Source organism: Anomaloglossus baeobatrachus, chromosome 5 (assembly GCF_048569485.1).
Source record: "Anomaloglossus baeobatrachus isolate aAnoBae1 chromosome 5, aAnoBae1.hap1, whole genome shotgun sequence".
Classification (NCBI taxonomy): Eukaryota; Metazoa; Chordata; class Amphibia; order Anura; family Aromobatidae; genus Anomaloglossus; species Anomaloglossus baeobatrachus.
In genome coordinates, this window is record NC_134357.1 from 306,963,523 (window position 1) to 306,986,566 (window position 23,044).

At 47.7% G+C, this 23,044-nt stretch overlaps 1 protein-coding gene across 1 annotated transcript in view; it reads left to right on the forward strand.

The window, feature by feature from the left end:
• The window catches only part of CANT1 (calcium activated nucleotidase 1), a 36,691-nt gene that overhangs the window by 1,698 nt on the left and 11,949 nt on the right, over window positions 1-23,044 (forward strand). The window contains exons 2-3 of the mRNA XM_075349680.1: window positions 7,539-8,195; window positions 19,930-20,133. Of these exons, the coding sequence (XP_075205795.1) occupies window positions 7,565-8,195; window positions 19,930-20,133 (835 nt within the window). The 5' untranslated portion in view covers window positions 7,539-7,564. The remainder of the gene's footprint in view (window positions 1-7,538; window positions 8,196-19,929; window positions 20,134-23,044) is intronic.

The window sequence follows — 23,044 nt, forward strand, 5'->3', positions numbered from 1 at the left end:
AGGGGACGTATATGTACGGGGATTGCTGTAAGCTCTTCGTGACGCCACCCAAGGTGTGTGGTGAGATGTAGCACCACCGCTGCTGTTGGAGAGCACCCGAGGGTGATGGGATAGCAGCTGGATATTACCCCCTCCATGGGTAGGGATGGATGCCCCGGGGTCCAGTGTCTCTGTGCGGAGGATGGTGGCTGCAGGGGCCGGCGCGCCCGGTCGGACCGGGGGATGTTAGTTTACTCATAGTCAATGAAATCACAAAAGTCCTGTGGTAAACCAAGGTGCAAATGGCCGGCCGCCGCGGCCGGGTGTATTCTGGTCCCTCACCCGGGGTCATGGTCTGTGTCACTTTCCTCTGCAAGGTTTTTAGTTCTCTTTTGGACTCCTCGGTATAGAACACAGGAGTCCGCTCCCAGAACTATGGGTGAGAGCCTTGCCCGCAGATGCTGACCCGTGGGATCTAAAGGGGCCCTGGTGGATGCCCTATCTCCCGCTGTGGGCTGCTGGTCTGCTCTTTTGGGACTTTTGGTGGGACAAGACCTATAATCCTGTCCTCAACTGGTGAATTAACAAAGCCGGTGGTTCCGGTCCTTGCTTCAGGGTCCAGGTACCCCCTCTGTGCATGGTTTCCGGGCAGTTCTCCGGTGTCGGTACCGGCGGGCTCCTACCCTGTGCCGGTCCACCTCGAATCTCCGGCAGCCGTCTTCCCGTCTACTGACAAACACGGACCACCGTCTGCCACCTAGCCAGCACGTCGGAGCTCCAACCCCGATGCCTTTCCTCTCTGGCTTCCACTTCAACTCAACTCACTTTCTCCTCTCCTCCACTGAACTGCACTCCACACCACTCAACTGAACTGAACTACTCTTGTTCCCCCCCCCCCCCGGGTTTTCCAGATCCCTAGGTGGGCATTTTCCTTCCGCCTGGTCCCGCTCACTAGTGTGCCTTTCCTACCCTGGGGGGGGGGTGACTAGGGTTTTGTCGGCTTGGTGTAACCCTGTGAGGGAAGGTGTTGTGCGGGGTCTACTCTGTGTGTGACCACCTGGCAGCGCCAGGGCGTCACATAGGAATCAAGCAATAGGTTGGGCAGACTGATAAGTTTAACTTCTAACTGTACCGTCACACTTAAGCAACGCTCCAGCGATCCCACTAGCGATCTGACCTGGTCAGGATCGCTGGTGCGGCGCTACATGGACGCTGGTGAGCTGTCAATCTGGCAGATCTCACCAGTGACCAGCCACCAGTCAGCAGTGACTCGTGGAAACGATGCTGCGCTTGGTAACCAAGGTAAATATCGGGTAACTAAGCAAAATGCTTTGCTTGGTTACCCAATATTTACCCTGGTTACCGGCGCACACCACTTAGCGCTGGCTCCCTGCTCTCGTAGCCAGGGTACACATCGGGTTACTAAGCAAAGCGCTTCACTTAGTTACCTGATGTGTACTCTGGCTACGTGTGCAGGGAGGCAGCACTGGCAGCCTGAGAGCGGCATACGTTAGTAACCAAGGTAAATATCGGGTAACCAAGCAAAGCACTTTGCTTAGTTACCCTATGTGTACCTTGGTTACCAGCGTCCGCAGCTTCCAGACGCCGGCTCCCTGCACATTCAGATCATTGCTCTCTCGCTGTCAAACACAGCGATGTGTGCTTCACAGCGGTAGAGCAACGAGCAAAAAATTAACCAGCACTGTGTGCAAAGGTCACTTAACACACTGAGACTTTCTAGCGATCCCACCAGCGATCCCAACCTGGCCGGGATCGCTACAAAGTTTCTGGTGAGTCGCTGGTAAGCTGTCAAACAGGCATACCTGCCAACGACGCAGCAGCGATACGGACCTGCAGAACGACCTCGCTGGTCATTGGGGCGTGTGAAAGCAGCTATTTGAAAGGGAAGTCGCTAACAAAGTCGTTGTAACGGTGTCAAACACACCGATGCATGCTGCACAGCGGGAAACAAAGGACCAAAAAATGGTCCTGAAAGATATGTAGCGATCAGCGACCTCACAGCGGGGGCCAGGTCGCTGATGTGTTTCACACACTGCAATGTCGCTGGGGAGGTCGCTATTACGTCACAAAACCGGTGACGTTACAGCGATGTCGTTAGCGATGTTGCAGTGTGTAAAGGGGCCTTAACGATCAGCGATTTCACAGCAGGGGCCAGGTCGCTACTTAGTGTCACACACAGCGAGATCGCTGATGAGGTCACTGCTACGTCACAAAACCTGTGACTCAGCAGCTATCTCGCTATGTGAGAAGTACCCCTAAGAATATGTATGTTTGAGCCAGACTGATCTCAGATGAGACAGCCGAGAAGGGCTCCGATATATCAAAGCAGTGGGTCTCAAGTTAAAAGTGAGGATTATGGCGATTACATCAAGAAATTTACATTGTGACCAAGTTGTCTTAACTTATAACTCCTTATTTAGTGTCTTCTGGTGATGGCAGATAAACATGTCATTGTTTTCTCCTAAATCCACTGAAGTTATACTCTTATACACATACACTTCTATAATGTTAATGGGAGACGAATGAGATTAGCAATTCCCAGCCCTGCTTTATCACAGCAAGTTATCAGGTCACAGACTAGGCTGGTGCCACTGACAGAACAACATCAAAGGGCGACACACCCTGAAATACGTGGTATGGTATGGAGATCCGTGTTTGCTTGATAAACAAGTTTTTCCTAGACTACACCTAGTGACATCATGCAGGGTATTGTGCTGTAATAGCAGAATAGACCAGACCCTGGTTTATTATTAACACTTCAGGTAAGGAGGCAAAGATAAAAAAAAAAAAATCTACCTTCTCTCTATGTAGCTGAGCATCCCAATAGAAAGAATAGTGATTTAGCATCTAATTATTTAACCGTGCACATGGGGTCTTTTTACATGGCCAATAATCTTTCTGTCCCATCTTTTATACATTTTAGCAAAATAATCACCAGCACATCTGGCAACAATTTGCAGCCTGTATTGTAGTGATGGGCAGACCCGGACTGTGAAAATCCGGATTCACGCTGTCTCAAACTCACCCAAGTGCTGGACCCGGGCCCACTGTTCTCAGGGATTTCTGGGTAATGATTTGGCAACTCAGGAAATATAAAACTTAACAGAGTCTCTGGATCGGCTGTAACTGCTTCCGGGGTTGCTCATTCTTCCAGGGCTGCTCATTATCCGTATGCACTGCTTTGCCCGCCCACCAGCAATCCTGGTGTCTGTAATTGGTTGCAGTCAGATGCGTTCCCAGCCTGTATGACAGCGTCTGACTGCTTGCAAACACAGACCCTGTCTGCTGGTCCCTATCGTGGTGTTAAACTAAATTTAAAAAAAAAAAAAATGTCCTATGGTAACCCCATATTTTGATACCCAACACAGATAAAGCATATGGCTACAGGCTGCAACCCCTAGCCATGCGCTTATCTTGGCTGTGAATCAGAATAAGAGGAACCGCATGCGGTTTTTTTTTTTGTTTTTTTTTATTTTTCTTTTTTTTTTTTATTTAAATAATTGGGGGAAAAAAAAAAAAACAGCGTGCGGTCTCCCCCAATTTTGATACCCAATCATGATAAAGCCCAACAGCTGGGGGCTGGTATTCTTACACTGGGGAGAACCATGCTTATTGGCCCCCAGCCTAAAAATTGCATAGGTGTGAAAGTCCCTTTACTTTACCCGGCTCTTCCCTGGTGTGGTGGTACCAGGTATTAAAGAATTAATAACAGTTCACAGCTACCGCCAAGCCCTACATTAGTAATGTGTGGCATCTGAGAAAAAAAATCCTTTATTTGAAATAAAATACAAAAAAACCCCTCTTTTATTAACCATCAAAACACCCAGGTTTGACGTAATCCACACGAGGTCCCATGTTGATTCCATCTCTCCTACATCTGAAGTCACAGCGAGCGGCCATTGAACATGACACCCCACTGTGAGCTTCAAGCAGAGAATGAATGAGCTGCAGTGTTGAGCGGTGATATCACTCAGGCTATTTGCAGTCACAGCTGAAGGTTCCCACTGTCCTCCACCTGTGATCACAGGTAAGATGATGTCAGTAAACTCAGGTTCACAGACCTGCATCTCCTGGCAGAAAACTGTGTTTTTTGGCAAGAGATGCAGATTTGGTGCTGAAATTTCGACACAATATTCCTGCACCCAATCTAAACCTCCTGGAAAAAAAAACGCATTATACCACATGTGTTTTTGATGTGTCAGGTTTTTGGGGTTTTATTTTTTTTTACCAGGATGTGTACATTAGGTGCATGAATATGATGTAGAAATTTTAACACCAAATCTGCATCTCTTGGCCAAAAAATGCAAAAAAAACTGTTTTTCTGCCAGGAGGTGCAAATTTGGTGCTGAAATGTGGTGTAGATATTTCCGCACCAAATTTACACCTCCTGGCAGATAACTGCACCGAAACAGCATCAAAACCTTTTTTTTTTGCATTTTTGACCCAACCAGTGCAAATTTGGAGATGAAATTTCTACACCATATTCCTGCACCCAATCTATACCTCCTGGCAAAAAAAGTATCAAAACTATTTGTGGTATGATCCGTTTTTTTTTTTTTTTTTTTTGAAAGGATGTGTAGATTGGGTGCAGGAATATGGTATAAAAATTTCAGCACCAAATCTGTTTTTCAGCCAGGAGATGCAGGTCTCACCTGAGGTGAGATCACTGAGTTTACTGAGGTCAGATTACCTGTAATCACAGGTGAAGGACCGTGGGAACCTCCAACTGTGATCGCAACTAAAGCTGGTGTCACACACAGCGACAACGACAACGACGTCGCTGCTACGTCACCATTTTCTGTGACGTTGCAGCGACGTCCCGTCGCTGTCGCTGTGTGTGACATCCAGCAATGACCTGGCCCCTGCTGTGAGGTCGCAGGTCGTTGCTGAATGTCCAGCTTCATTTTTTGGTCGTCACTCTCCCGCTGTGACACACACATCGCTGTGTGTGACAGCGAGAGAGCGACGAAATGAAGCGAGCAGGAGCCGGCGTCTGGCAGCTGCGAAGCTGTAACCAGCGTAAACATCGGGTAACCAAGGGAAGCCCTTTCCCTGGTTACCCGATATTTACCTTGGTTACCAGCCTCCGCCCTTGCTGCCAGTGCCGGCTCCTGCTCTGTGCCCATGTGGCTGCAGTACGCATCGGGTAATTAACCCGATGTATACTGTAGCAAGGAGAGCAAGGAGCCAGCGCTAAGCAGTGCGCGCGGCTCCCTGCTCTCTGCAGTGTGACATGTAGCTGCAGCACACATCGGGTTAATTAACCCGATGTGTACTGTACCTAGGAGAGCAAGGAGCCAGCGCTAAGCGCGGCTCCCTGCTCTCTGCACATGTAGCACAGCGACGTTATGATCGCTGCTTCTGCTGTGTTTGACAGCTAAGCAGCGATCATAACAGCGACTTACAAGGTCGCTGTTACGTCACAGAAAATGGTGACGTAACAGCGACGTCGTTGTCGCTGTCGCTTAGTGTGACCCCAGCTTAACCTGAGTGACGTTACCGCTCATCGCGCTGCTGATTCTCTGTCTGAAGCTCACAGTGAGCAGTCATGTTCTACAGACGCTCCCTATGACTTCAGATGTAGCAGAGCTGGAATTGTCATGGAAGCTCATGTGGATTACATCGGACCTGGGTATTTTGGGGGTTAATAAAGGAGTGAAAGGGTGTTTTTATTTTTGTGTTTTATTTCAAATAAAGGATTTTTTTGGTATTTGTGTTTTTTCTTTTCACTTACAGATTAGTAATGGGGAGGTCTCATAGTTGCCTCCCATTACTATCTAGGTCTTGGTGGCAGCTGTGAGCTGTTATTAACCCCTTATTACCCCAATTGCCACCGCACCAGGGCAAGCGGGAAGAGCCAGATAAAGTGCCGGGACTATCGCATCTAATTGATGCGGCAATTTCGGCAAGCTGTTATTTTTAGGCTTGGGGGCACACTGAGCACGGGTCTCCCCAGCCTAAGAATACCAGCCCCAGCTGTCGGGCTTTATCATGGCTGGGTATCAAAATTGTGGGGACTGCATGCCGTTTTTTTTTTTTTTAAAAAATGATTTATTTAAATTAATTTTGATACACAGCTAAGAAAATTGCACGGCTGTAGCTGTATGCTTTATCTGTGTCAGTATCATAATATGGGGGGACCCTACGCCAATTTTTATCTATTTATTTATTACTCGCAGACAGGGTCTGTGACTGCAAGTAGCCAGACACACTGTCAAACAGCTTGGCGGCACGTCTGACTGCAACCAATCACAGACGCCAGGCTGCCGGTGCGCGGGGGAATACAGTGAATATGGATGAGCAATACTGAGCGGCCTGGAAGCAGTTACAGCCGTGCCGGAGTCTCGGTGAGTATGAAGCATTTGCTCTAATTCCTCTGTCCCTTCTACCTCCATTTTTTTTCATGCTGAATTCTGGTCCCTATAGACTCATATGAGGACTGGCGTCCGGCCAGATATCCAGGATCAATTCCGGGATAGAACCAATTTTTTTTTTTTTTTTTTAATTTTATATTTGTTTAATCCAGTTGGACTGCCAATCCTGGTTATCTGCGAGTCTGCCCATCACTAATTGCTACCAAATCATTTTATTAATGATTGCTCACCGTCATCATCATACCCATGTCTTAAAGGATTCCGGTCACCCTTAAAATTCATTTTAGATGGGCTATAAAGTATTGTACAGGACATAGCCCCAATAATAACCTGTTTGTGGTACAGTGCCTGAGAATATAACTTTTACTTCATATACAAATAAGGAGGCTTTGGTGCACCCTTGGAGTTGCCAAAAGTTTGGTACACTGTTACGCCTCCTTATATGCATATTGAAGCCTTTCCTTTGCAAATGATTGACTGTGCTCACTTTTCCAGAGTGAGCACTGTCTGAATGCTGCCTGTATTCTTCTCCCTGTCTCATTTCTTCTGACACCGCTCACTGCAATTCTGGATTTTATTAGTGTACTTTAGTGAGACAGGGAAAAGATTGCTCCTAGCCTCTGCATGTGGGGCTGCACACACGCCGGCGGCTTCCAGACAGTCCTCTGGGAAGCAAGCACTGTCTATCGGAAGCAAGGGAAGGCCGCCGATATGCAAAAGGAGAGGCGTAACGGTGCACCAAAGTCTTGGCCGTGATAAGGGTGCACAGTAGGTTCCTCATTTGTATATGAATTAAAAGCCTATTTTCTCAGGCACTGTGCAGTGCGAGTAGCGATGTTATAGGGGCTACTTCTCGTGCAACACTGTATGGCCCATTTAAAATGCACTTTTGGCGTGATGGACTCTTTAAATCGAGCACTGATGGACTTTATATATTAGTTCCATATAAAGGTGGGAGTGTGACTTCTGCGCCTCTAATGCAAAATTGGCATGTAGCAGATTTTAGGAAACTAGCTTTGGAGACAGCCGGAAAACCAAGGTACTGTTGCCAAATGAGGCCAACTCCCCAAACAACATTTATGTTTTATATATTTGTTTACAGGGTGGAGAAAGTTATGTTGTTTTTACCATGTTATTAATCTTGGATTCTTATTTTCTACTAAGGTCCTGACTTGCAACACAGATGCCTTATGAATCCCTACACACTCCTGGAATGTAAAGAGTCTATGAGCCCCCTGCGGATCAGTGTGGGTGGTCTTCCTGTTCTGGCCTCCATGACAAAGACTGCAGACCCCCGTTTCAGGCCACGCTGGCGTGCCATTGTAGTGTCCATATTGGGCTTATCGTTGTTGCTGTTGCTTCTATACTTGCATCCATCTTCAAGCCCAAAGACTGTATTACAGAATGCTCACAATTGGAAGATAGCTCAGTCTTTAGCAAGTGAACTCTATAATGACACGTATCCACTTTCTCCACCCCTGAAGACCCCGGATGGACTCCGGTACCAAATCGCAGTTATTGCTGACTTAGACACTGACTCTCGCAGCACCAAAGACCACACTTGGTTCAGCTATCTTAAGAAAGGTCATTTAACTCTGTTCAATAGTGGTGACCGAGTTACGGTAGAATGGGAGAAAGAGGATATTGTCTTGCAAACACACTTGGCAGAAAAAGGGAGAGGAATGGAACTGTCCGAACTAGTAGTATTCAATGGGAAGTTGTATTCGGTGGACGATCGCACAGGTGTCATTTACAGGTTGGATGGAAATAAAGCTGTACCATGGGTCATACTGACAGACGGAGACGGCACGGTGGATAAAGGTGAGCAATGGTTAGAGAAGGCCTCTGTGACGCTTCCAATATTTTACATCATCACCCGTATTGCCTTGTACTGGGTCAAAGCAGTATGCGCATTATACATGACACTAGTTCTAACCAGCTGCATACACTTAGGCGAGGCTACAGTTTATCTCATGAATTTGATGTATGCATAAATGCCAACCGAATAATGTATGCATCTTATACACCTTAACCCCTTCACTCCCGAGCCTGTTTTCACCTTCATGACCAGGGCAACTTTTTTTCAATTCAGACCACTGCCACTTTATGATGTAATAACACTAGAACGCTTCAACAGATCCCGGTGATTCTGAGCTTGTTTTTCGTGACATATTGTACTTCATGATGGTGGTAAATTATTATTACATTTTGTCATTTTCAAATTTTTCAATTGTATGCCCTTAAACCAGAGCGTCATGCCACAAAAAATTACTTAATACATAACATTTCCCACATTTCTACATTACATCAACACAATTTTTGAAATATATTTTTTATTAGGAAGTTAGAAGGGTTCAAATATTATCAATAATTTCTCAGTTTTCCAACAATGAGAAAACAATATTTTAGGGACCACATCACATTGGTAGTGACTTTACGAGGCCTATTTGACAGAAAATACCAAAAAGTGACACCACTCTAAAAACTGCACCCCTCATCCTGCTCAAAACCACATCCAAGAAGTTTATTAACCCTCTAGATCAGGGGTCTCAAACTCAGCTGGGTGTATGGGCCGCACAGAGGAAAAAAATAATTTGGGGGGCCGCATTCTTTGCAGGACAAAGTGACATTTTTATTGGTACCATATATTTTTATTTTCACACCTTTTGGATCACTGATTTTGAACATTTTTCACTTGTTTATTATAACAAATGTGCACATTCTTTGTTTAAATATAAAAAAACCCAAAAAACATTTTGATGGTAAAAAAAAGGTCATGCCTTATTTTGTTGGGTTTTGTTTTACATTTTATCCCTTTCTTGTAACTAATAGTGTTACAATTATCACTATATAGAAATTTTGGCCAACGTTTTTTAGTAATGTTCCCCATCTTGTTTTAGTGTGCCCGTCTTTGTCCCCTTGTAGTATTGTGCCCCATCCTACTCCCCATCTTACAGTAATGTGCTCATCCTTGTCCCCATCTTATAGTAATGTTCCCCATCCTTGTCCCCATCCTATCGTAATGTGCCCATCCTGTAGTAATGTCCCCAGCCTTGTCCCCATCATAGGCTAGGTTCACATTTCCATTGTTTTAAATCTGTGAGGTCTGTCAGCAACGGATCAGTTGTTTGATAAATGTCAACTGACGCAACGGATGTGTTTTTCACAGGATTAGGCTGCTTTCACACTACGTTTTTTTAACATCCGTCATGAACGTTTTTTTAACGCAAAAACGGATCAAGTGCAAATGTGTTTTCATTTCAATGCATTTGCAATGGACTCGCGTTAACATGCGTTCACCTGCGTTTGCGTGTGTTATAGTGAGGATCCAGCGACTTGCAGTTTTTTAACATTTTTCAAAAACGCTACTTGTAGCGTTTTTGAGCTGCGTCCAAATACTGCAAATTGCTGGATTCTGACTAAACAGCATGCAAACGCATGTGAACGCTGGCATGCTGATAGACAGGATCCTGCTTGCTCTACTGAGCATGCCCAGAAACCAGCCTCGGGTGATCAGTCCCTCTCTCTCCTCCCTCTCTCACCCTCTCCCTCCACCCTCTCATACCTCCCTCTCTCTCTCTGTCTCTCCCCCTCCCTCTCCTGTCTCTCTCTCCCACCTGAGAGCTGCGGACACTCGTAACCAAGGTAAATATCGGGTAACCACTTCTCTTAGTTACCCGATGTTTACGTTGGTTACGTGTACAGACGCTCGTAACCAAGATAAATATCAGGTATCCAAGCAAGTTACCCGATGTTTACCTTGGTTACGAACCTCCGCAGTTGTAAGAAGCCAACTCCCAGTCTGGCACGTTTAGTTCCCCTCACTCCCGATCACATGACTCCAATGCCCGCCCCTAAACATCCAGTGACAGGATCCTGCAAAATAACACATGCATTAGCATGCGTTTTTTGCTGTAAAAGCAGGATCCGCATTTACAGCAAAAAACGTTCATGACGCATGTTAAAAAAACGTAGTGTGAAAGCAGCATTACTTTCACAGGAATCCTGTGAAAAAATTGATCCGTTGCATCCGCTGTGCGTCCGTTTTTTGACGGATCAGTCGTGTTTGGGACAGCCCAGTGGGTGTGCCAAACATGCTGGGCATGCTCAATAGAGCATGACGGAATCCAGCGCTGGATTCCATTGTAAGACGGATTACGACGGTATCCAGCACCATAGACATACATTACAAGCGTGATTGATGGTGACGGATTTCTGCGTGGCGCGTTAATTTTGACGGCCAGAAAAACGTTACATTTTGCGTTGCTCCCGCCCGGCGGTCAGTCAAAAAACGACTGACCGCGACGCAGCGGATGCAACACAAGGTCATCAGTCGCAATCCGCCACTAATACAAATCTATGGGACACAACGGAATCCGCTATACGGATGCCGTTGTTTACCATAGCCGCGGATTGTGACTGATACATTTTAACGGAAATGTGAACCTAGCCTTATAGTAATGTTCCCCATACTTGTCCTCTTGTAGCAATCTCCCTATCCTTTAGTACTATCCCCATCCTATAGTTGTCCCATTCTATAGTAATGTCCCCATCCTATAGTAATGTGCCCACCTTGTCCCCATTTTAAAGTAATGTCCCCAGCCTTGTCCCTATCTTATCATAATGTGCCCATCTTGTAGTAATGTGTCCAGCCTTGTCCCCATCCTATAGTAATGTCCATATCCTGTAGTACTGTGCCCATCCCAGTCCCCATCCTATAGTAATGTGGTGGCGGCGGCTGAAAGGGGGCAGTGGCTATATAACTTACCGTTCGCTCCCCTCAGCTTCCACAGACGCCGTTGTGAAGCTGAGGGGCGTGGTCTCCGGCCCCAAATCCACAGTGATTGGAGAGATCGGTCACAAGGCCGGTCTCTCCAATCAGAGCTGGGGGCGGGTGAAAGAGAGGTCACCCAGCTCCAGCCAATGATCAGTGCTACAGCTGCACTGATCATGGCTGGATTTCAATGTTTCAGCCATTTTCAATGGTTGAAACATTACAGTGGCTGTGATTTGGCTGAGCGGCGTTCGTCAGCCAATCACAGCCTCCGTAGCTCCGGGGAGGAGACACCACCCCTCCTAAGGTTAGGCAGAGGTCCCGTCCTCTCCAAATCTAAGGTATTTTCAAAGCAATCACAGCCTCCGGGGCTGCGATTTCGCCATGACATACTGGGTACGTCATGGGTCCTTAAGTACCAGGGCACCATGGCTGCGGCCCCTGCATCGGCCGCGATAGTTAACAGGGACACGGGCCTGGGGGATGCACGAAGCAGCCTGAGGGGACGCGTGTTTGAGACCTCTGCTCTAGATGCTTCCCTAGGAACTAAAGCAATGTGTATGGAAAAAAATTAAAATTTTACTTTCTCCTACAAAAATGTTATATTTAGCCCCCAAATTTTGCATTTTCTTCAGCGCTCTATTGGGAGACCCAGACGATTGGGGTATAGCTACTGCCCTCTGGAGGCCACACAAAGCACTACATTAAAAGTGCAAGGCCCCTCCCCCTCTGGCTATACCCCCCCGTGGTATCACGGGTTCTCCAGTTTTAGCTTTGTGTGCGAAGGAGGTCAGGGGCCCTGCATCTTACAGGTACTCTGTGTCCCCGGCAGGCACAGACACACTCCGGGCTGGCTGGGTGTTGTAGTGCGCCGGGGACCGCAATGTTGGAGTTAGTGTCCCTACAGATTACTGGGGGATGTTTTGTGTATGGGAACGCAGCGCCGACCCCCTCTGGACCGGGCGGCGCTGCTGTGACTTGTGGTGCGCCGGGGATCCGCCGTCCGCGCTTTTACGGCGGCGGCGGTTATAACTTTAGTCCCCGGCTTTTTGGGCCTAGGACGCCGGCAGCTCCGTTTCGTTCCCGCCCCCACCCTGTCATTCAGGGTAGGGGAGAGACGCTGTTCGCAAGCAGCGACGAGGGCTGGAGCCTGATTTACATGCTCCAGCCCTCACACTAGGCACAGAGGGAAGCAGGCTTCCCGCTCTTGGCCAGGAACGCCCAGGGCCCGCCCCCCTTCCTCTCTCGAGACGCCGGCAGCCATTACATGCATGCCTGGCTGGAGGAAGGACGCAAGGCTCTGGGAGACCTGGACTAGGGGCTATCTGGCGACCACACACCCGCTTTTTAAGCGGGCGGTAAGCGTTTTTTCTGTGCTGGTCCCTCTAGTGCCTCACTGTGTATCAGTGTACTGGATACAGTTATATAGATATTGTATTTCTTGCACTGTGAGGTGCGCTTCTGGCTGCATATCCCAGATCGCTCTGTGGAAGCAGCAACATGTCATCCTCAAAACGCAAGGCGGCCAAGGCAAAAAGGGCTGTGTATACTGCGTGTGCTGCATGTGGGGCTAATCTACCAGCAGGCTCTGATGACCCCCATTGTGTGCAATGCTCCGACCCGGTGCTGCTTCGCCAGCCGGAGTCAGGAGAGGTAGCGACCCAGGCTGAGACGCTTGTAAGTTCTGCCCCGGTGACAGGGACGGACTTTGCAGTTTTTGCAGATAATATGTCTGTATCTATGGCAAAAATCCTTGAGACCTTGCAATCTATGCATGGGGCTCAGTCTCTGGGCACGGCGAGGCCTCTGTCCTCAGGTCCCCCTTACTTGGAATGTATACAGCCCACAGGGGGGTCCCCGGCTTCACAGGCCGAGGATTATGACTCAGATGATGGCCCCAGCCACCCTAAGCGAGCTCGCTGGGAAAGACCCTCGACGTCTTCACACTGCTCAGGGTCTCAGCGCAATCAGTCTCCCTGTGATGTGTCTGATGAGAGTGATCAGGAATCCACTCCTGGAACCCCTCTCAACCTGGATACCCCGGATGGGGATGCCATGGTAGACGACCTTATCTCAGCCATCAATAGGCTGTTGGATATTTCTCCCCCAGCCCCTTCAGCAGAAGAGGCGGCTGCGGAGCAGGAAAAGTTTCGCTTCCTTTATCCCAAGCGTAAATTGAGTGCTTTGTTAGATCACTCTGACTTCAGAGAATCAATCCAGAAGCACGACGCTCACCCGGAAAGGCGTTTCTCTAAACGATCTAAAGATACGCGTTTCCCTTTCCCCCCTGAGGTGGTCAAGCGCTGGACACAGTGTCCAAAGGTGGACCCCCCGATTTCCAAACTTGCAGCTAGATCCATAGTTGCAGTGGAGGATGGCGCTTCACTTAAAGATGCCAATGACAGACAGATGGACCTTTGGTTAAAATCTGTCTATGAAGCTATAGGCGCGTCGTTTGCTCCGGCATTCGCAGCCGTCTGGGCACTCCAGGCTATTTCAGCTGGCTTAGCAAAAGTGGATGCTATCATGCATCCAGCAGTGCCGCAAGTGGCGCACCTTACCACGCAGATGTCGGCGTTTGCGTCTTACGCTATCAATGCGGTCCTAGAATCTACCAGTCGCACCTCAATGGCGTCCACCAATTCGGTAGTTTTGCGCAGAGCCTTGTGGTTAAAGGACTGGAAAGCGGATGCTGGTTCCAAAAAATGTTTAACCAGTTTGCCTTTGTCTAGAGAGAGACTGTTTGGCGAGCCATTGGCTGACATCATTAAGCAGTCCAAGGGTAAAGACTCCTCTTTACCACAACCCAGAACACCCAAACCTCAGCAGAAAAAGTGGCAGCAGAGGTTTCAGTCCTTTCGAGGTTCGGGCAAGACACCATTTACCTCGTCCAAAGGGACTCAGAGGACGCAAAGAAACTCAGATTCGTGGCGGACTCACACACGCCCCAAGAAAGCAAATGGAGGTACCGCTTCCAAAGCGGCTACCTCATGACTTCCAGCCCCCCCCCTCCGCATCGCCGGTCGGGGGCAGGCTCTCCCGCTTTTCCGGCATTTGGATGTCACAGGTCAAAGACCGGTGGGTGACGGACATTTTGTCTCGCGGGTACAGAATCGAGTTCAATTCTCGTCCTCCAGCTCGGTTCTTCAGAACCTCCCCACGGCCAGACCGAGCAGATGCTCTGCTGCAGGCAGTGGATTCCCTAAAAGCGGAAGGAGTGGTTATCCCAGTCCCTCCTCAGGAACAAGGGCAAGGGTTTTACTCCAATCTCTTTGTGGTTCCAAAAAAGGACGGCTCGTTCCGTCCTGTTCTGGACCTAAAACGGCTCAACAAGCATGTGCACGCCAGGAGGTTCCGGATGGAAACCCTCCGCTCTGTCATTGCCTCAATGTCCAGAGGAGACTTCCTTGCTTCAATAGACATCAGAGATGCTTATCTCCACGTGCCAATTGCTACAGAACATCAACGTTTTCTACGTTTTGTGATAGGAGACGACCATTTTCAGTTCGTAGCTCTTCCATTTGGTCTGGCGACAGCCCCACGGGTCTTCACCAAGGTCATGGCGGCGGTGGTAGCAGTCTTGCACTCTCAGGGACACTCGGTGATCCCTTACCTAGACGATTTATTGGTCAAAGCTCCCTCTCAGGAGGCATGCCAACTCAGCCTGAATGCTACGCTGGAGACTCTACAGTCTTTCGGATGGATCATCAACTTTCCAAAGTCGATCCTATCACCGACTCAGTCACTAACGTATCTTGGCATGGAGTTTCATACTCTAGCAGCGATAGTGAAGCTTCCGCTGGACAAGCAGCGGTCACTACAGACAGGGGTGCAATCTCTCCTGCAGGGCCAGTTGCATCCCTTGCGGCGCCTCATGCATTTCCTAGGGAAGATGGTGGCAGCCATGGAAGCAGTTCCCTTTGCGCAGTTTCATCTGCGCCCACTTCAATGGGACATTCTTCGCCAATGGGACGGGAAGTCAACGTCCCTGGACAGGAAAGTCTCGCTTTCCCAGACGGCCAAAGACTCTCTACAATGGTGGCTCCTTCCCACATCATTGTCTCAGGGAAGATCCTTCCTGCCCCCATCCTGGGCAGTAGTCACGACAGATGCGAGTCTGTCAGGGTGGGGAGCAGTATTTCTCCACCACAGGGCTCAGGGGACGTGGACTCCGCAGGAGTCCACCCTTCAGATCAATGTTCTGGAGATCAGAGCAGTGTATCTTGCTCTACTGGCCTTCCAACAGTGGCTGGAAGGAAAGCAGATCCGAATCCAATCGGACAACTCCACAGCGGTGGCATACATCAACCACCAAGGAGGGACGCGCAGTCGGCAAGCCTTCCAAGAAGTCCGGCGCATTCTAATGTGGGTGGAGGACAGAGCATCCACCATATCCGCGGTTCACATCCCAGGCGTAGAAAACTGGGAAGCAGACTTCCTCAGTCGCCAGGGCATGGACGCAGGGGAATGGTCCCTTCACCCGGACGTGTTTCAGGAAATCTGTCGCCGCTGGGGAGTGCCGGACGTCGACCTAATGGCGTCCCGGCACAACAACAAGGTCCCGGCATTCATGGCGAGGTCGCGCGATCAAAGAGCTCTGGCGGCAGACGCCTTGGTTCAAGATTGGTCGCAGTTTCAGCTCCCATACGTGTTTCCACCTCTGGCGCTCTTGCCCAGAGTGCTACGCAAGATCAGATCCGAGTGCAGCCGCGTCATACTCGTCGCTCCAGACTGGCCGAGGAGGTCGTGGTATCCGGATCTGTGGCATCTCACGATCGGTCGACCGTGGTCACTGCCAGACCGACCAGACTTACTGTCCCAAGGGCCGTTTTTCCATCAGAATTCTGCGGCCCTGAACCTGACTGTGTGGCCATTGAGTCCTGGATCCTAGCATCTGCTGGATTGTCTCAGGGAGTCATTGCCACAATGAGACAAGCTAGAAAGTCGAATTCGGCTAAGATCTACCACAGAACGTGGAAGATTTTCTTGTCCTGGTGCTCTGCTCAGGGAGTGTCTCCCTGGCCATTTGCATTGCCCAAGTTTCTTTCCTTCCTGCAATCGGGGTTAGAAAAGGGCTTGTCGCTCAGCTCCCTTAAAGGGCAAGTTTCGGCACTATCCGTGTTTTTTCAGAAGCGTCTAGCACGTCTTCCTAAGGTGCGCACGTTCCTGCAGGGGGTCTGTCATATTGTGCCCCCGTACAAGCGACCGTTAGATCCATGGGATCTGAACAGGGTACTAGTTGCTCTCCAGAAGCCGCCCTTCGAGCCTCTGAAGGAAGTTTCCTTTTCTCGGCTGTCGCAGAAAGTGGCGTTTCTTGTTGCAATCACATCGCTTCGGCGAGTGTCTGAGCTGGCAGCTCTGTCATCTAAGGCTCCCTTCCTGGTGTTCCACCAGGACAAGGTTGTGCTGCGCCCCATTCCGGAGTTTCTCCCTAAGGTCGTATCCTCTTTTCATCTTAATCAGGATATTTCCTTGCCTTCTTTTTGCCCTCATCCGGTTCACCGGTATGAAATGGCCTTACGTTTGCTAGATCTGGTGAGAGCACTCAGAATCTACATTTCCCGCACGGCGCCCATACGCCGTGCCGATGCACTTTTCGTCCTTGTCGCTGGTCCGCGCAAGGGGTTGCAGGCTTCTAAAGCCACCCTGGCTCGATGGATCAAAGAACCAATTCTAGAGGCCTACCGTTCTGCGGGGCTTCCGGTTCCTTCAGGGCTAAAAGCCCACTCCACCAGAGCCGTGGGTGTGTCCTGGGCATTACGTCACCAGGCTTCGGCTCAACAGGTGTGCCAGGCAGCTACCTGGTCCAGTCTGCACACTTTCACCAAGCATTATCAGGTGCATACCTATGCTTCGGCGGATGCCAGCTTAGGTAGAAGAGTCCTGCAGGCGGCAGTGACACCCCCGTAGGGGAGGGCTGTTTTGCAGCTCTAACATGAGGTATTTATTTACCCACCCAGGGACAGCTTTTGGACGTCCCAATCGTCTGGGTCTCCCAATAGAGCGCTGAAGAAGAAGGGAATTTTGTTACTTACCGTAAATTCCTTTTCTTCTAGCTCTTATTGGGAGACCCAGCACCCGCCCTGTTGTCCTTCGGGATGTTTTTTTGTTGTTTGCGGGTACACATGTTGTTCATGTTGAACGGTTTTTCAGTTCTCCGATGTTATTCGGAGTTAATTTGTTTAAACCAGTTATTGGCTTCCTCCTTCTTGCTTTGGCACTAAAACTGGAGAACCCGTGATACCACGGGGGGGTATAGCCAGAGGGGGAGGGGCCTTGCACTTTTAATGTAGTGCTTTGTGTGGCCTCCAGAGGGCAGTAGCTATACCCCAATCGTCTGGGTCTCCCAATAAGAGCTAGAAGAAAAGGAATTTACGGTAAGTAACAAAATTCCCTTCTTCACAAGGGTAACAAGATAAAATGCACCATACAATTTGTTGTATGAGCACCTTGAACCCTCCAGATGCTTCACACAATTTTATATGTCGTTGAGCAATGAAAAAATACATTTTTAACCACAAAACTGTTGCTTTAACTTCAAAAACTTCATTTTCACTAACAGAAGGTATAGGACCATACACTTTGTTGTGCAATTTCTCCTGATTTTGCCAATACCCCATATGTGGTCGAAAACTATTTTTGAGGCACACTACAAAGTGAGGAAGGGAATGAGTGCCATATTTGAGTTTAGATTTAGGTGGGATGGTTTGTGGATGCCATGGCACATTGGTAGAGCCCCTGAGGTTCTAGAACAGCATAAACTCCCCACAAGTGACCCCATTTTACAAACTGCACCCCTCAATGAATTCATCTAGGGGTGCAGTGAGCATATTGACACTACAGGTGTCACAATTTTGTTCTATTGTGCACTAAAGAAAAATAACTTACATTTTTACCACTAAAATGTTGTTTTAACGCCATATTTCTGATTTACACAAGGTATATAAAACTTTAAAAACAGCGCAAATAGGGTCTTACCCAATATAAGGAGAAAGATGACAAAAGCAAGCCACTCATCTTGTATGGGTGTGTGACACACAACTAGTATGAAAGCAAATGTAAATGAGATGATGGTCCAATTTGTAGCCATTGCTCGGATGATGGTGCTACTGTTGTGGAGCGGTACAGTGCAGCTTTCATCTTTATTGTGACCACAGCAGGGGACTACAGGACCATCCCTATTCCTACTAGGGGCCAAATGTGCAGCACCTGGTGCAGCCACTATATAGTGTATGGAGCTGTGCTGTACAACACCGCAACTGATCATATCTGTTCGCTGCCAGCACTGGGAACAGCTGATCGTTGGGTGTTGGACCCCACCAATCTGATATTGTTGACTTAGCCTAAGGATATTGTCAGTGTTCTTTCTGTTGTGGAGTTTTGTGACATGTTCTGGGTATGGGTCTCCCTTTACCTTGTGAGACTGCTGATTAAATGAATTTCCTTTCCTTTGGGGAGGAGAGGGTTAAGGTCAGTTTACCTTTTAGTAGCTTCTAACTCCTGGTCAGGTGTTTCCGGTTTGGACCACAATTCTAGCAGAGGGTGCCGGTTATTTTCATTCATTTGGAAGCTTGGCCAGGAGGAGAAAAGAGCTTGAGAAACCCTCTCTGTTTTGCTTTGCTGGCTGCAACACTGGTGCAAGCTGCAGCAGTTTGTGGTGTGCGGATTGTACGGTATTGAAGTTTCCCAGTAGTCTGTTTTCTTCCCCCCCCTTTTATGTTGTTTCCCCTTGTGCACTTTTAGTGGCTCCTTTTTGTGTGGTTGCCGTGTGTACGAGTTGTTGTTTTACCCTGTCCGTGTCTAGTTGAGGGGTTTGTGTTTACGTTCCCAGCTCATCCCTCAGGTGGAGGTAGGGGAGGGGAATTAAATCAGGGCTAGGATAGGAGTCAGGGACATGCTGGGGACCTCGCTACCATCAAGCGTACCTCTGAGCTGAGGGATAGCGCAGGGTATGCAGTCTTGAGTGTCAGCTTAGGTGTCCCAGTCCTGTCTTTCGCCCCATGACAGGCCATCATTGTAAATGTCCTGTACAAGCTTTTTTTCATCCCTGTATAGTAAAGAGTTATGTAACGTTTATAATTCAATTTCAACTCGTACTTACATATTACATACATAATTATCTGTTGCCTGGGCAGTCCTATAAATACCTTAATACATAAAAATATGACCATTACCCAACAGTCACGGCAGACATGTTCCTTGTTCACACTACATTTTTTCTTTTTTTTTTTATTTCATTTTACTTGTACCCCTAGGGGGCTATAATGATTGCTTATATTATTTGACAGCTCCATTTAAGGCGTTAAAAGGCACGGGCGGATAGCGATTCCGCTCGTGCCTGACAGGCAGACATGTCAGTTGTATAAAGTAGCTGAGATGTGTGCCGAGATTAACACTGTGAGCGCTATGACGGAAAATTACTGCCTGCAGTCGTTAAGGGGTTAAAGCAAATCTGTAGCCTGTCAATACTTTCAGCATTTTTGCAACATTTTCACCCTCAAATTAATGGAAAAAAAGCAGAGCTTTTTTTGATGCAGAAAATCAGCTACAAATTCTCAGTGTGAACATAACCGAAGTAGTTATATCATCATTTCTGCCAAATCCACTTCCAGAGGTTGTCACAAAGGTGTCTCCACAGAAGACGATCACACAAAGGCCTCTCCGTGCCCATGTACCTAGTTTGGTGGATAGTTTTGTACTAATGCTCCCACTAACATTTTACATTTTTTATTGCTTCTAATATAATAAAACCCCTCACATTCTCACTTTATAATGTTGCAGGTTTTAAAGCGGAGTGGCTGGCGGTAAAGGATGAACTCTTGTATGTCGGGGGGCTAGGAAAGGAATGGACAACCACTACTGGCAAGGTGCTGAACGAAAACCCTGAATGGATAAAAGTAGTAGGACGCCATGGTGACGTTCGACACCAAAACTGGGTTCCCAACTACAACCTGTTACGAGATGCTGCTGGAATAAAGCCCCCAGGTAAATGAATGTGTACAGACAGAGCTGGCTGTGATATCCTAGGGTCACACTAGCTGTGCATTTACAATTATATTTGCAAAAACAAAATGCATAATGGTCGGCAACAAATAAAAATTACCTGACGTATTTTTTTTTATTAATATATATATATATAATTATATAAAAAAAATATTTTTTTTTTTTAACCATCATTCCTTTTCTGTCAATTTTTCCACTAGCTATGCATTCAGTTGGTAGCATACCTGAGTTGTCTGTACTGTTTTGGAGTTAAAAGAACTCTGTCACCAGGTTTTCGCTACCCCGTCTGAGAGCCGCATAATGTACAGGTCGAGACCCTGCTTCTAGCGATGTGTCACTTACTGAGCTGAGAAACAACGCTAGTAAGGACGGCACCACCATAGGGTTAATAGGAACCGTGCCACCACCCATAAGCACAGAAGCAAAAAAAACAGAATTTATAATGGGTATATGGGGCACAGCTTCACTAAATGTACCAATCTAAAAAACCACAAAGTCCAAGCAGTCATATGCAATAGCATGAATCCGAGGTGGTGTAACCACCCACACGCCCCACGCGTATACCCCTGAGGAAGCCACTCATGGTGGCGTAACGTGTGGGGCGTGTGGGTGGTTACGCCACCTCTGATTTATGCTACACTGGTAATTATCAGCAGGCTTTCTTTATTTTGCACCAGATATGACTGCAGGATTGTATATTTGACTATGTATAGTGCAAACTAATGGTTTTTGTCAGCCTGTTCATGCTTTATATACCAACATCTGAGGTCTCATGGTGTATACATGCTGTATTATGGAGGGACCCCTTTTTTTTTTTTTTTTTTTTGAGTCTCCTCCTTTTTAATTGTGTTTTAAAGTGTGTACAAATAAAACCTTTTCACGTTTTGCATATGACTGCTTGGACTTTGTGGTTTTTTAGATTGGTACATTTAGTGAAGCTGTGCCCCATATACCCATTATAAATTCTGTTTTTCACTTACTGAGCTGTCTGCTGTCATTTTTATGAAATCAATGCTTTCTCTGCTGCAAATCTAGCAGTTATACAGCACTCATGAATATGCAGGATTACCTAGCAGGAGACCAAGTAGTCCTCTAATGATCTAGTGCTGATTAAATAGTGATTTTATCAAAACTATACTAAGCAGCCCGGTAAGTGACACATTCCTAGAATCAGGGTCTCTGTCCCTTTCTTTTTTTTTTTCTCTCAGATTAAGGTGCAAAAACCTGGTGACCCGAGTTCCTTTTTAAGGAATCAACAAAAGCAGAACAGCAAATAATTTTAACAATGCCGTGCATATAAATTTAAGTATTTTTTTTTTCAGGCAGGTTCCAGACAAAATCTGCCTGGAAAAGGGTATGTGCACACGTTGCTTTTTTTTCCGCGCGGAAAAAAACGCACCCTCTGGCAGAGGGGAGAATTGTAAACAATGCTTTTTGAGAAACAACGCATCGAAAACGCATGCGTTTTTCATGCGTTTTTCATGCGTTTTTCATGCGTTTTTCATGCGTTTTTTTAGGTGCGTTTTTTAAGACTTGTCAGTGATAATAAAGTTGGTTGAACACAGACCTTTGGAAAAAAAAACCTGTGATGTCATTTCCTTCTCCACATTCTGTTTGGATAAATGGGAGGGCTTGGAATGGAAGGAGCACCATTTGAATTTTGGAAAAGTTGAAATAAACTTCGCGCACCAAGCCCCTTAGGTACCTATACGTCAGAAAACCCCCACAAGTGACCCCATTTTGGAATCTGCACCCATCAAGGATTTTATTCAGGAGTATATTAAGCATTTTGAATCCACAGCTACTTCACCCAAAATGTTGCTGTAGCAACAATATTCTCACTTTTAGGCCCGCTTCACATGTCAGTGAAAAACACTGACGTTTTTCACTGGCGTGTGAAACACGCACATGTCCCTCCGTGTGCCGTGAATCACGGCACACGTGGGTTGTCTAAGTGCAATCCGGGCTCCGTTCTCCGTGGCCCGTGATTGCACTTAGAGATTAACTCACCTGCACCCGCTCCCGCTCTCCATGGTGCTGATCGCTCCCGCGGTGCAGCATCCGGCCGGCGCTGACCCCCGCAGCAGCTGCTTCCGGGTCGGCTGTGTCGTGCATCATGAATATGCGCGACAATAATGAGCCGGCACAGAAGGAACAGGGAGAACGGGCAGCAGAGGACATCGCTGGAGCCGGGTGAGTTAAAATGTTTTTTATTTTAAAAGCACGTTTTTTTCTGGCACGTGTTTCACGGATCACACCACTGCGTGGTCCGTGGGACATCAGTGATGCCAGAAAAAAATGGACATGTCTCCGTGCGGCAATCACGCACACGCGGGTACGCTGCATGGAGACACGTGCAGTGAAAAATCACTGACGTGTGAGCAGACCCATTCATTATAATGGGTCTGCGTATGTCAGTGATCCTGGTACGTTTAAAAAAAAGCACAAACGTCCCAGAATCACTGACGTGTGAAAGGGGCCTAAGGCTATGTGGCCATGATCCAGCGACACGGCGTCTAGTACACAGTGCCAGCCTTCCTGCAGCTGCCCATGCCCACGATTTGGGTTCAGGCTGCTGTGGAGCTCTATGCTACCTGCAGAGAACACTCTCGTCTCCGCAGCATAAATTGACATGCTGAGGCTCGGGAAGCCACGCTACCGGTCAGTTTATGCTGCGGAGAAAAGAAGCACAGTGGGCATGGGATCTCCAAAAATCCTTCCACTGTGCTTCTACTGCACAACGCAGCGTTATGGACGCAGGGAAAACACTCAGCGCCCATAACGCTGCAAACCCTGATTGTGGACACACAGCCTAAAAAGCGTCAATGGATGAAGGGATGTCAAATATATAGAACGTCCTACCCCCGCCTGCATATTCTAAGCTGGCACCTTT